The 12,682-nt window shown below is 42.0% G+C and overlaps 1 protein-coding gene across 1 annotated transcript in view; it reads left to right on the forward strand.

Moving 5' to 3' along the window:
* MACROD2 (mono-ADP ribosylhydrolase 2) overlaps window positions 1-12,682 on the forward strand; it is a 2,059,152-nt gene that overhangs the window by 1,871,458 nt on the left and 175,012 nt on the right. Inside the window, exons 10-11 of the mRNA XM_032606628.1 lie at window positions 3,190-3,234; window positions 10,353-10,436. Of these exons, the coding sequence (XP_032462519.1) occupies window positions 3,190-3,234; window positions 10,353-10,436 (129 nt within the window). The remainder of the gene's footprint in view (window positions 1-3,189; window positions 3,235-10,352; window positions 10,437-12,682) is intronic.

Raw genomic sequence — 12,682 nt, forward strand, 5'->3', positions numbered from 1 at the left:
CCCTTTGGACTCAGCTTAAACCTCACTTCTTCTGGAAACCATCCATAGACCTCTCTGACTTAGCTGCCTCTTGTCTGTTTCCCAATAGAACTTCTCACCTGCATCAGGGAATCAGTTACTTCTTCTCCTGATTGTTGTCTTACTTTTCTATGCCACCCACTTCTTTGTGAGCTCTTTGAGGGAAGGGAGTGTCACCTTGTATCTCCAGGGCCTTGCATAGTTCTGGCACGTGGTGTTGGCCAATAAATGGTTAGGCAGTAAAAGTAGTCATCATAATGACATGATAACAGTAACAGCCAGTATTTATCGATCGTTCCTTCTGTGCAAGCATTTTACATGTATTTCCAACTCTAGAAGAATGGTAATTTTATTAACCCTATTTTCCAGATGAGGAAGCTGAGGAGTAGGTTTACATAATTTGCCCAAGTTTGCCCAGCTATACATAGTTTGGCCCGGAAGTGAACCCAAGCAGTCCGAATATAGGTCCTGGATTTATTCTTAACTTCTGTATGAATAAATGAGTGAGTGAGTGAATGAGTGAATGAATGAATGGATAATAACACCAAGTCTGATCCTTCAACACCTTGGGAACATTCTGGGGATGATGCTATCAGTACAGTCTATAAAGTTCAAATATCAACTCTGATGTCACATTTCTGAGAACCCTTCCCAGTAGCCTGGACTGGAAGCATCTGTCCCTCCTCTGGTACCTTTTGTAATGGCACTGACTGTTCCCTACCATATGTTCAAATCTCTCTGTGTGTCTTAGTTTCCTTACTATTGATAAGTTACTAGATAAGTTTCTCCTTAAGTGTCTGATTCATCTTTGTATTTTCTGTTTCCCCAAGCACCAAGCCTTGCACCTACTAAGCTACCAATGAGTGTTTGTTAGAAGGACAAATGGACCCCTGGGGGACAATCAGAGAGATCTTTGACGTTTCCTTTATTTTCCCCTAGAAACTGTACAGACTCTTTTCCATCCCACTCTGAGATTCCAGAGAGTCTGTTGTCATGGAGATGGTTCTAGATATTTTAGTCGGTTCTGGAAAATAAAATTCTGTTTAAATATATTAAGTTCAGAAAAGAATCTGTGAAGAGTTTACTTTGTAGATTTAGATAATCATTTGGTTAGAAATCACATTTCTGAGAAATAGCTATTCTTCCTTTCAAAATTATATTCATAGAAAGAATGAAAGAAAGAAATATGCAGAAAATCACTAATGTTTCTAACAGTCTGAATGGAAGAAAATTTACTTCTTTAAAATTTAACTGTGACCATCAAGAATTACCCTTGTAACCTCAAATTAAAGGCATTTTCCATTCCTACTAGTATATTGCTAATCGTCATTAATAATTAATACCTAGAAGAGTGCCATATTGAATAAATTTGGCTAGGAAGTTGCAAATCTTTACTGACTCCTTATTGTTTACGGACTGTCTTCTAGATACATGCTGTCCTAATATGTAAGAGATACTTAGAAATATAAGCATAAGAATTCTCCAGTTTGACTAATAAAAAATCAGAGAAAAGTAAAAAACAAAGCAAAACAAAAAAAATCAGAAATTTAATTCAGCAGAAATTCCTTTATTGATTCTACTGTGTAATCAATTGCATTAGGTGCCAGGGAATACAAAGGAACATAAGACATAAGCTTTATCTTTGAAGAATTTATGACCTAGAAATGGGTCTATGGAAGAGAGGTAGGTTAACAAGTAACAAGACTGTGGGATTTGATGGTAATAATAACTATTATTTAGCACTTAATGACATTTCAGTAGCTGTCCTAGTGCTTTATGTGGTATTATCTAATTTAATCCTTATAACACCTCTCTGTGGGAGGCACTGTTATTATCCCACTTTACAGCTGATGAACCTGAAACTCAGGAATATTAGGTAATTTCTCCAAGATCAGATACCTAGTAAATGAGTGGATATAGGGGCCAGTATGCAGATCTAAGCCTAAAGGTCCTTAAAGTCCATACTCAGAAGGCAATAAAATAAGGTACCAAAGGGGACACTATTCATTCACACTTGGGTGGAGCAGATGTTATGCTGCCTCAGCTTGGCCTGGAAGGATGAGTGTGAGTAGAGGTGGAGAAAAGCATTGCTTCCAGGACCGAGGCAAGTAGGGGAAGCTAAAGGAAACCTTAAAAAATTGGGGAAAAGGTCAAGTTTTGTCATGTGTGTAGGTGGCAGCATGAGTGGAACAGGGGTGGTGAAACTGAGAAAGGTGTTCGGAACCAGATCTTGTTGACCTTGAGTGTTACCCCAAAGAGTCTAGACTTTTCTCATTAGACAGAGAAGAGTCACTGAACGGTTGTGAACAAGATCAGAATTGTATTTCAAGATTGATTTGGCAGCTATGTGTAAAAGGAATTGGTGTCAGAAGTGGGAAGAAGAAAAGGGCAGTTGGGAAACCACAAAACAGGGAAGGTGAATGGCATTGAGAGCTGGAATTTGGATTGTAATAATGTGAGCAGAGAAGAAGAAACATGGAAATAGGACAGGATTTGGCACCTCCTAGATGTGAGGAACACTTAAGGAGAAGAGATGATAACACATATTAGTTCAAAAAGCAAAATACGTCATTCAGCAGGCAGAGGAAGCACACATCTGTGTCCAGTTAAAGGGACCTACAATAGGAGATGAGATGAGGGGAGTTAAATGGGGTTGGAGCAACTGGTGGGAGCACGTGAAAGCACATGGTTAAAGGTGTGGATTTGCATGTGTAGCAAACAAGCACTTTTTCTGGTGCAATGCAGGGGTTGGACATTCTGTCAGCCTACAACCAAATAGTGATGCCTGCATTTTCTCAGAAACTTGAGGTGAGCATACATACCTTTAATAAATGCAGAAAATATGGCATTTAAAATCTGTGATTTTAATATTTTTAGGAATTAAAATGACCGAAGTGACCATATATAACTTTGATAAGTAAAACAAATTATTTCATATATATTTTATTATAAATATGTAATAACTTTTAAAGGAAATGTAAACCCTAGGTGTTAAATTGTGCTCTAATGTGTACACTTTCTTCTTAATTTAGCATGATAATATAAGACAGTAGAAAGGCATAATTTAGCACTCTCTTTTCTACTGTTTTCTTTCCATTTTTTATTAGTCAAATTGGAGAATTCTGGTGTTTCTAGCTTTCATATGAGTTTTTCTTTGTTTTTTTTTAATAGATGATGATAATGAAGAAGAAGACATTGACATGAAAGAAGATTCAGGTATTAAATTTATAATTTTATTCTTACAGGATAGACAAGGATCATTTTGTTGTTTATGTATACCTCATATTTTCCAAAGAAAGACAAAATAAGGTTAATAAAATAGAAATGTACACTCAAGGTTATAAAATAAGGAAATGTTATTTTAAAATAGCAGCTAATGCAGTTATGGTATTTAAACATTAAACTTAAATTTGAGCTTCCTAATAGCTAAGGTAAAAACGGAACATGGTGTTGTAGTTAATAGAGGTGTGTAACAAATCACCCCCAAAACTTAGTGTCTGAAACACCCACTTATATGCTGAAATATTCGGTGGGTCAGGAATTCAGGCCAAACACAGCAGGGGTGATTTGATAATACTGCTCCACAGAATCTGAGGCCTCAACAGGAAGACTTAGCAGCTAGGGGTTAGAATCATCTAAAGATTTGTTCACTCCTATGTCTGGCTGGTGATTGACAGGGCTGTTAGCTGAGACCTAAATTGGGGCAGTTTTCTGAAGCACCTGTGCATGGCCTCCTCCTGTGACCTGGGCTTCCTCCCAGCGGCCAGCTTCCTTTTGTTTCTTCTAGAGAGAGTGAACAAGCCAGACGCCTATCACTTTTAAGACTCAACCTCAAGAATCCCATATAATTACTTCCACCAAACTCTTTTCTTTGGAGTGGTTATTCACAAGCCCACCCAGGCTCAGAGCAGGAGAGAATAGACTCAGTTTCCTGATGGGGAGCAGTGAGGTTCTACACAGCAGGTAGGACCTGAAAAATGGCTGAGGCCATCTTTGGAAAATGCATTCTCTACGTATGATGTATTGCTCTCATTATCAGAAAGTGAGATACATGCCTACTCCTCAAAAACAACCAGTGTTTGGTGAGAGAAATCTAGTGGTTAACAGCACTGGCTCTGGCCTGAGATCAATATGAACTTGATAGTGAGTGCATGAAGCGATAGGCCTGGATTCAATCCTAGCTCTTCCACGGAATGAATTAGAGTTTTCTGTATAAGCCTCAGTTTACACTTCTGGGGGCAATAACTCTTACCGTACATTCTTGTTTGGGGGACTAAATGAGATATCATACCTGAAATGTTCCTTGGACCGTAGTAAACGCTCAGTGGATGATTGCTTTTCTCACTCAGTATATCGGACAGATATTAGAAGGCATAGGGCTTAATTCTCTGGAATGAGAGCCCCATGTCTCTCATTTCGGCAATCACACTGCTCTAGACGTGAAATGGAGCCAGTTTTCAAAACTGAAATAGATATCTTAGAGACCCTAATTTTGTGTGACATCCTGTTGCTGCCAGAACTCCTTACAAATCACTGACAACCTGGGTCTGACCAACTCCACGAACAGGGAGCTCTTTAAACTGTGAGGCAGACAGTCTCGTTGGGCAAGGTTTGGTTAAGATCGTCCTTTTCCTTGTGAAGTTACATCTCTCCCTCACCTGACCTCCCACTGTCTTCATGAAGGAGTAGCATCAGTTCCTTTCCTTCATAACAGTTCACTGGAACAGTGACTGTAGCTTCTATCCACTCTTGTTCCTGTGGTCTCCCCAGGACCATGGACTCAGAGGGCATGAGAAGCAGACGGAGGATCTCAAAGTCAGGAGCAGGAATGCAAGAGGTAGAATAGGGACTATACAGCAGCTCTGGGTTCCCTACCTGTATCCCCTTGGCTCTCACTGTTGTTGTATAATACCAACAGCTTTCTAAGGAAAGTTCTTGTGACTTTCAGCTGAGTGCTTGTCTCTGTTCGTGAAAGAAAACTCAAAGTACCGGGGATTTAATTTCTCTGGAGCAGACCTCAGCCAAGGTTGGCCGACAGTTGGTTGATCCAACCAGCCTCTTGCAGGACACATCTGAGGCATGTGCTAGACCGGTGCTGCCCAGTAGAAATACAACGGCAGCCTCAACTGTGAGCCTGATATATAATTTCATATTTTCTAGTAGTCACATTGAAAAGGGTAAAAAGAAAACAAGTGAAATTAACTTAATATTTCATGTAACATAATACATCAAAAATATTATCATTTCAACATATAATCAATATAAAAATTATATTAGTCAGATATTTTACATTCTTTATTTTTCCATACTAAGTTTTTGAAATTTGTGTGTATTTCACACTCACATTCCAAATCAGAGTCTTCACATTTCAAATATCATTGGCAAAATGTAGTATTGGACAGCGGGACTCTATACCACCGCCCAGAGGCTCCCAGCAGTATTGAGCCCTGATTGTCCACAGCAGAACTTTCTCATGAACACAGTGACTGATTGTCCTCCCTTTCCAGTCTTACTTCCCTACTCCCCTCTGGCGCTTCCTGGGGTAATCTCTCAAATTAAGTACTTGCATTCAAACCTTTCTCTCAGTGTCTTTTTCTGAGAAAATTCAACATAAGACAAGGGCTCTGCTTGCCTTTTGTAAAACATAAAGCCCAAGGCAAAGTTTCAATTAAAATATCCATTCCTGTACTTATGTAGGATATCTTATTATCTAAAAGAACCATAGGTTGAAAAAAGACTTTGAGCGGTCACCCTATCTTAGATTCCATGAATTTAATATTAATGCCTGCATTTCATGTGTATGAATGTATCCTGCTCATGTGAGGTATCACTGGACTATCCTTCAGTCATGGGGAGCACTGCCCTTTCAGCCAGACAGTTGAAGGAGCTTATCTTGCTAAGGATCATTTGCCTGAAGTGACACAAGTACACATTTCTAGGCAAAGGGAGTTGACTTCTTAATGAGATGCAGCTAGCTATCCGAACCGCTGAGTGAGTTCAAGGAAATCATTATTAATGCTAACGCAGAGCCCACAAGGTTGGAGTCAGCATTTGAGGTTTGGGGGCCTTAAATGGGTCATTATTTCTGATTTTAGTCCCACCAAGTGTCCTGGGGGTTTTGTCTCCAGCAGCTGGATTCAGCTGTTCATGTCACACTGAATGGCCCAAGGATGCTAAGTCACTCAGGCAGAATGGGCTTGGGAAGCTGCTCTCCATTCCCAATATCTGAGTGCTGAAATCACGGGGGACTGTGTGCAAAATGGGTCCATGGAGGCCCAGCTGGCCTTGCTGAATATTGGCGAGCAGGCTGGCTTCCGTTCAGTCTCACGCTCAGGTGTGCTGGTCTCTGAGAAGGGTATGATTGAGCCTCCGAAGACCATTAACTGCTGGCCTTCCCTCTGCCCTACATCATCTCTTCTTCTCGTACAAGTAGAAACGCTGGAAGAATTTCTAAGAATACCGTTGACGCTAGTGAAGGGCTGCTTGGGTGAATCAACCAGCCAGCATATGCTAGTGAATGATAGTGGATAATAATTTGGATATCAAAAACCAGTGAGGTGCTGGGAAATGTACTCTCTGGGTGGGGGGAGGGAGCCCCAATTTGAAGAGTTTTCAGATTTCTTGGGTATAAATATGCCTACCACGGTATTGTTCGAGCTGCCAAGCATGAGTCCAACAAAGGTAGGAGTGGAGGAGAGAGAGATCCAACCAGCTGGGGCAGGCTGGCTCCGATCAGCCCCAGCACACTTCTGCCGAGCCAGGTTTTGAATGCGTACCTTGTGCCGACCACTCAACATACATGAACTCACGTAAGAGACGCACCAGCTCTAAGAGACGGGGACTGTTATTATCCAAGGCTTAGGGGAGATTAGTTCCTTGGTTATATAGTAGAGACAGAATCCCAGTATCTAGGTCTAACCCGAAAGCTCACATTCTTAGCCCTTGTGCTCCTGTCTCTAGACTCTAGTAGTAAGGAGAAGCAAAAGCATATCAAATGGTATCAGATAAGGTCATCCTATGGAGAGGCTCTGCCCCCATGGGACGTGGTAGAAGCCGACTGACTTAAACGCCTAGGATCCTTTTTAAGTCCTTTAATTACTTAAGCCGAGCATAGTAAATGTTTCCCTATGTCCTTTCATTTCCAAGACCATGCACTCTTGAAATGGACCCCAACCTGAGCCCCAGGGGCAGAAAATCAGCAGCCACCTATGGCAGGTCAGCCACCTAAGAGCCCGGAGCACAGTTGAGCTCCTCAGGGCGCAAAGACATGCGCATAGCAACACCCCAGCGTTCCAGCCTCTGCCAGAAATAGAGGCAACAGAGACAGTATGATACAGTGTCAAGGGGAAGCATGGGGTGCTATTGAGGAATGTTCCTCTAGCTTCCCCCAGGCCAAGAGGGAGAGTAGAAACATGGGCACAGAGGCCACATGTAGCAGTGACTTTCATTTAAGTGTCTCCATGGGTGTTATGAAATGATACTATACTATGTCATAGACGACTGCTCATAATCAACATGTATCCGTGCCCACTGACCACCCCAGGAGTGCCCTACGACTTCTTCAGAAAGGAAGCACTTGTACTTTTGGGGTATGTAAATAGCTCAAAATGAGGGCAAATAGATGTCTTTTTAAACCTCACCCATTCCCCAAGAATTCCCATTCAGGTGGGAAATCAAGAATTCAGAATTTAGTTCTCAAAAACTCACTTTCAGGAAACGCTGGTTTGGAGTTGAACTCCCAGCAATGGAAACTCTCCTCTTGGTCCCAGTTGTAGATGATGCATTTCAGGGCATGGGAGGGTTAGCGTCTTCTCCCAGAGATATTGCAAGTGTTACTCTGCTCATTTTATGAATCCCTTTGAACCCAGCATCTGTGCTCAGTGAGCTGTTCCAAGCATCTCATTTCTGTTTTTGCTGAACCCATTCCGAAGGGTCAGTATCCATCTCGCACCTGGTGACAGAAAGCTGAGGGAGTTGCTAATGTAGTCGCTGGCAACATTTTTCACCCTGGTCGTGGTAATGACCTGGGATGTGACTGCCTTGCAACTACAGAAAGCCTAACGCTAGTGCCCAAAAACCTTTGTAGTCCGTAATGCCAAAGTTTTTAATAGCACATCTATCAAATGCATTTGTTTTGTTCTGTTCTTTTTATAATAAATGGGAAAAGAAAATGAGTCGCCATGACTCTGTAGTGTAGTTATAGAATCCTGGAGTAGGTAACAGCTGCTAAAAGGGTGAGAATTACGCACAAGCCCCATTATATCTTGACCTTAAAGAAAGGCCTGGGTGAAGGGGATATAAAACAGAATTTGAAATGAAATTCTCAAGGCACTGCCAGACACCAGTGACACAAGAGAGATTACGGAAGACAAATGCCCTTTCTCATGGAACTTATATTCTCAGAGTAGGGGGTGTTTGAGAAGGGAGACATACATTGAAGAAATAAACAAGGGGACAAGATAATTTCAGATACACCAGATGATGTGTTTGCGAGAGATTTTCCTTGCAAGGACCCGTCAGATTAAGTTAAAAGATGGGAAGGATGTAGATATATGAATATACTTGTCAGGGGAAAGGCAAAGCAGCAGGTGTAAAGTTCCTGAGGCAGGAACCAGCCTAGAACTGATTGAAGAAATGATTGAAGGGAGTTAATAAATCTAAAGCCAAAGAGCAAGTGGGAGATGAGGCTAGTGTGGTAGGTGGAGCCCAAGTGACACGTTGTCCTGGACCATGGAATTGGATTTGGATCTTATTCTAAGAGCAATGGTTTTTAAACAAGCAAGCAAGCGATGTGATCTGGCTTATGTTTAAAAGATAACTCTGGCTGCTACATGGAGAATAGATTGTAGGGAGATTAGAAAGCTAGAAGTTAGAATTCAGGTTGTTGTAGTAACCGAGGTAAGAGATGCTGCTGGTTTAGACTAGGACGCTGATTGCAAAGAATGAGCACAGTAGAGGAATATGGGATCTATTTTGGTGCAGAGCTAATAGGACTTATTATGATGGGATTGCTTTATAGGAAAAGTAACTGAAGAGAAATATGAAGGATAATATCTCGGTTTTTGGTTTGAATTCCTGGGTAGATAAGTCCTACCATCCCTTGAGATGTGGAATACTACAGAGAGAACAGGCTTGCAGACATCAAGAGTATCGTTCTGGCTGTGTTGTTTTAAATGCCTAATGGGATTATACACATAAGTGTGAAATGCCTGATGGGAGCTGAGTAAAGAGGAATCGTTAGAGAAGAGTGGGGTTCAGGTAAATCCCAGCCCTGAAAGGACAACGGGGAGGTGTTGTTACAGGGCCCAGAAGACAGAGAGGGCTGTGAGGAGAAGGTCAGCTGACAGGAGCTGTGACCTTAGATTGAGGGAGACAATCAGCCCTTGAAGACTACTGGTAGCCTAGGAAATAAATGCCCTGGGCTCCCCATTGGCTGGATCTAACAGGAAGCCAGTGAGCTGGGGAGTTCATTGGTGCGGTCCATAGAGAACAGTCTCCCAGAGCACAGGGGGCTGGGGATGGGGGTGAAGGGTGGAAAGTGGATCTGAAAGGGCAAACAGAAGACATCCAGTCCAAATGCAAAATAAGATGCCACATGGGCCATCGAAGGCATAAGCTTTGAGAAGTGGAAAGACCAGGACTGGAGATATAAATTAATGCCTAACAAAGTATCCGATACCCAAATGGGATGAATTCAATGATAGTTTTCCCTAAAAAGTGTCTTCAGAATTTATATTACTAGCCTTCTTGGATAGACTTGGTTGGGGGACCATTGAGAAGAGTGGGAAGCATAATAATTTAATCGGGGACATATAGAAGTTTTTTAGAATCTGGATTACTAAAGAAATCTGTTCGATAGAAGGAGGATAATTTCAAGCCCCGCTGTAACCCCCCAAAATGAGATGACTTTACCGCTCATCTAGCCCTACTTTGAGGGCTAAAATGAAATTACACAATGGCAACTGTCAATTAAGCCATGAAGTTTTAAATCAAACTCTCCTGGAGAAAAACGTAATAATAATTTGGGGTAAATATTTGTGGAAAATGTTTTAATTTTAAAAAAAGCACTTAAGATTTCACATTTGTGTGAATCATTAATAATGGCAATAAATAAAGTGTTCACGCTTAAGCTCTAAGTATAAGTCCACGTTCATTGGAGAAGCACAGGTCTTTGCCAAAATTTAGCTCGGCCATAATGACAGATAAACCTGCAGTTAAGCTTCACTATATGTGTGGGTTTAGTAAAAAAATATATATTATTAAACATCAGCATAATTTTGAACCCCTACCGGTAAATATTTAAATAAAAACGTAGTAAATCTTTGTGCTTCCAGAGGGGTTAGAGCCAAAAGACCGCTCTCCACCCCACAAGAAGAGCAAAGCAAAGAAGCCAAAAGGTTCCAAGGACTCTAGCGAGGGTAAGTCCAGCTCTTCCTTTCTTAAAAAAAAATGTTCCATGAAAAGAAACTTCTGTTTAGCTTTTAAATTTTGTGTATGCTCTCATATTCAGATATTTCTAAGGGTTCAAGCATCACCGGGCACTTCTTTCTCCTTTCTTAATATGCTTACTCTCCCCTGAATATGAGGATGAAATAGCAGATTCAGGTTTAAGTTTGTTAAGGTAAAAACCAAACGTAAAAAATCATTTTCTCAGTGTGACGTATCTTTCATTCCTACAAAGTGTGAAGTTGTGGGTAGTGCTTACCAGTTAGGTGCTCTGAAATCAGGTAAGGGTGAAGGTCCAGATCTGTGTGTGACGAGTTGCATGGTAGCTGTTGTCTTATTGGATCATTTGTTTTTCTCATGAACACATTCTGAGTCCAGAACCAAGCCTCGGGAGTGGGAGATGGAAACGCTTCCTGTCTTTAGTGTTCTTCTCTCCTTTCTAGAAGCCAATGTATGTTTGCATTTATGCATTGAATGGGCATGCCCAACTGGGCTCAGTTTTATGAAGAAACGACACACCCTCTCTCTTACTTACAACACGAGTACACTTATAAGATATGCAGATTTTTCATTTAAAATGGTATCTTTGGGTATTTTGTAAAGTAAGCCTCTAACCTAATGGTATGCATGAACTTCTAACAGTGGAACATATTTATACCTCTACTTCTTGCCTGGAGCCATACTTCATCCACTGTGAGATGGCGAGTACAATAATACTGATGGTGTCTGCTTGGGTCTTTGGGAAAGAAGATGCCAAGATGAAGTAGAAGGGCAAGAAAGTACTGGGTGAAAGGGGAGGAGCAGGCGAGGGAGCAGTAGGTGAAGGAGAGAAGGAAGGAAGGTAGATGTGCTGGAAGAGCCTCCGTCTGCAAAGTAGTCTGAGTCTGGGGAAGCCCAGGCAAGGACTAGATAAAAGGGATTTTGCATTGGGCAGGAATGTCTGGGCTGCAGGGTCCCCTCCCCACTGAGGGCTCTCTGGCTGCAAGTGGCTTGGGGAGAAAATGACAGGAACATAATACTGCCTTGAATCCCCAAAGTGTGGCCGCTGCTTGCTGTCAGCCAACTTGACTCCCAGCATCAGGTTGTCTCTTGAAAGGAGACCTTGAGCACCTCACCTCCATGACTGCACAGCCTCTGTGTGCGTGACGGATTCTAAAAAAGTCATGACACTCTCTTCTCCCTCATCGTGGCTTCAGAACCAGTTGAGGAGGCAAAGCTGTAAGAAAGTTGAAGTCAAAAATATTAGCTTCGTTATTAACGAGGTTAGACCAGAGCTCTGGTTATGCTGCCCCAGATGGGCTCCCTAATGCTGGGTTTCACTCCTGAATATGAAAGACTCTGCCCCCTTAAAAGCAAGTGCCACTGTCCTTGGTATCCTCGACTGCCTGGATAGAGGCTGCCCTGGTGAGAATAAGCTAGGACATGTCCTCTCTGCAGGCAGGTGGATCTGAGAGAGACACACCATGGGGCTGTTTCTTCTCCCAGGCTCGCCCTAGGTGAGGGGGTGTGGAGACAGGTGGGGCAGTAAATGTCCTCTGCCCTCTGGGTGAGTGCAAGGGATAAACAGTAGAAATAGTCTATGTAAAGTGCCTGGCATGGATCTGCTTTCCATTAGTGATGGCTATTCCATTATAATTACTATCATAATCAAGACCATGATAGGGTACACATTGTCCTAAGTCACTGAAATGTTTCTGGAAAGTTTAGAATCATTCGGAGAACACTTAGAACCATGGAGAAGGGCAGCAGCTCTCTCATTGGCCGGAGGGGGTTTGTTTAGGATCTGATTGGGAGACTAGTCAGGGTTCCACCTCCTACTAGAATTAGGTCATTTCCTGGACAGTCTCTTAAGACCATGATTGGGAAATGGATTAGGGGCAAAACAACAATTGCCCTTTCCCTGGAGAGGCTCCACCTCACTGAGTGGTTTCCCATCACGTGTGTGACCCACATCAAAGGTGGTTTTCCAGAGCCTGAGGCTGCTGTCATTTCCAAGTGTCACACGGGAGGTGGCGCACGCACAGTGCAGCAGTTCTGTCACTTAATTAACAAGGGAATTCTTCTGAGTTTATTCCTTCAAATGTGTGAAAACTTCATTATTTCCTAAATAATTTGCTTTGTTTTAGGAAAACCATCTCATAATCCTAATAGGACTAAATACTATGTCTTCACCTCACCCAAATATGTCATCCCGGAATCTGCTCTGAGTCACAAAAGT

The sequence above is a fragment of the Phocoena sinus genome, chromosome 15 (assembly GCF_008692025.1).
Source record: "Phocoena sinus isolate mPhoSin1 chromosome 15, mPhoSin1.pri, whole genome shotgun sequence".
NCBI classification, from domain to species: domain Eukaryota; kingdom Metazoa; phylum Chordata; class Mammalia; order Artiodactyla; family Phocoenidae; genus Phocoena; species Phocoena sinus.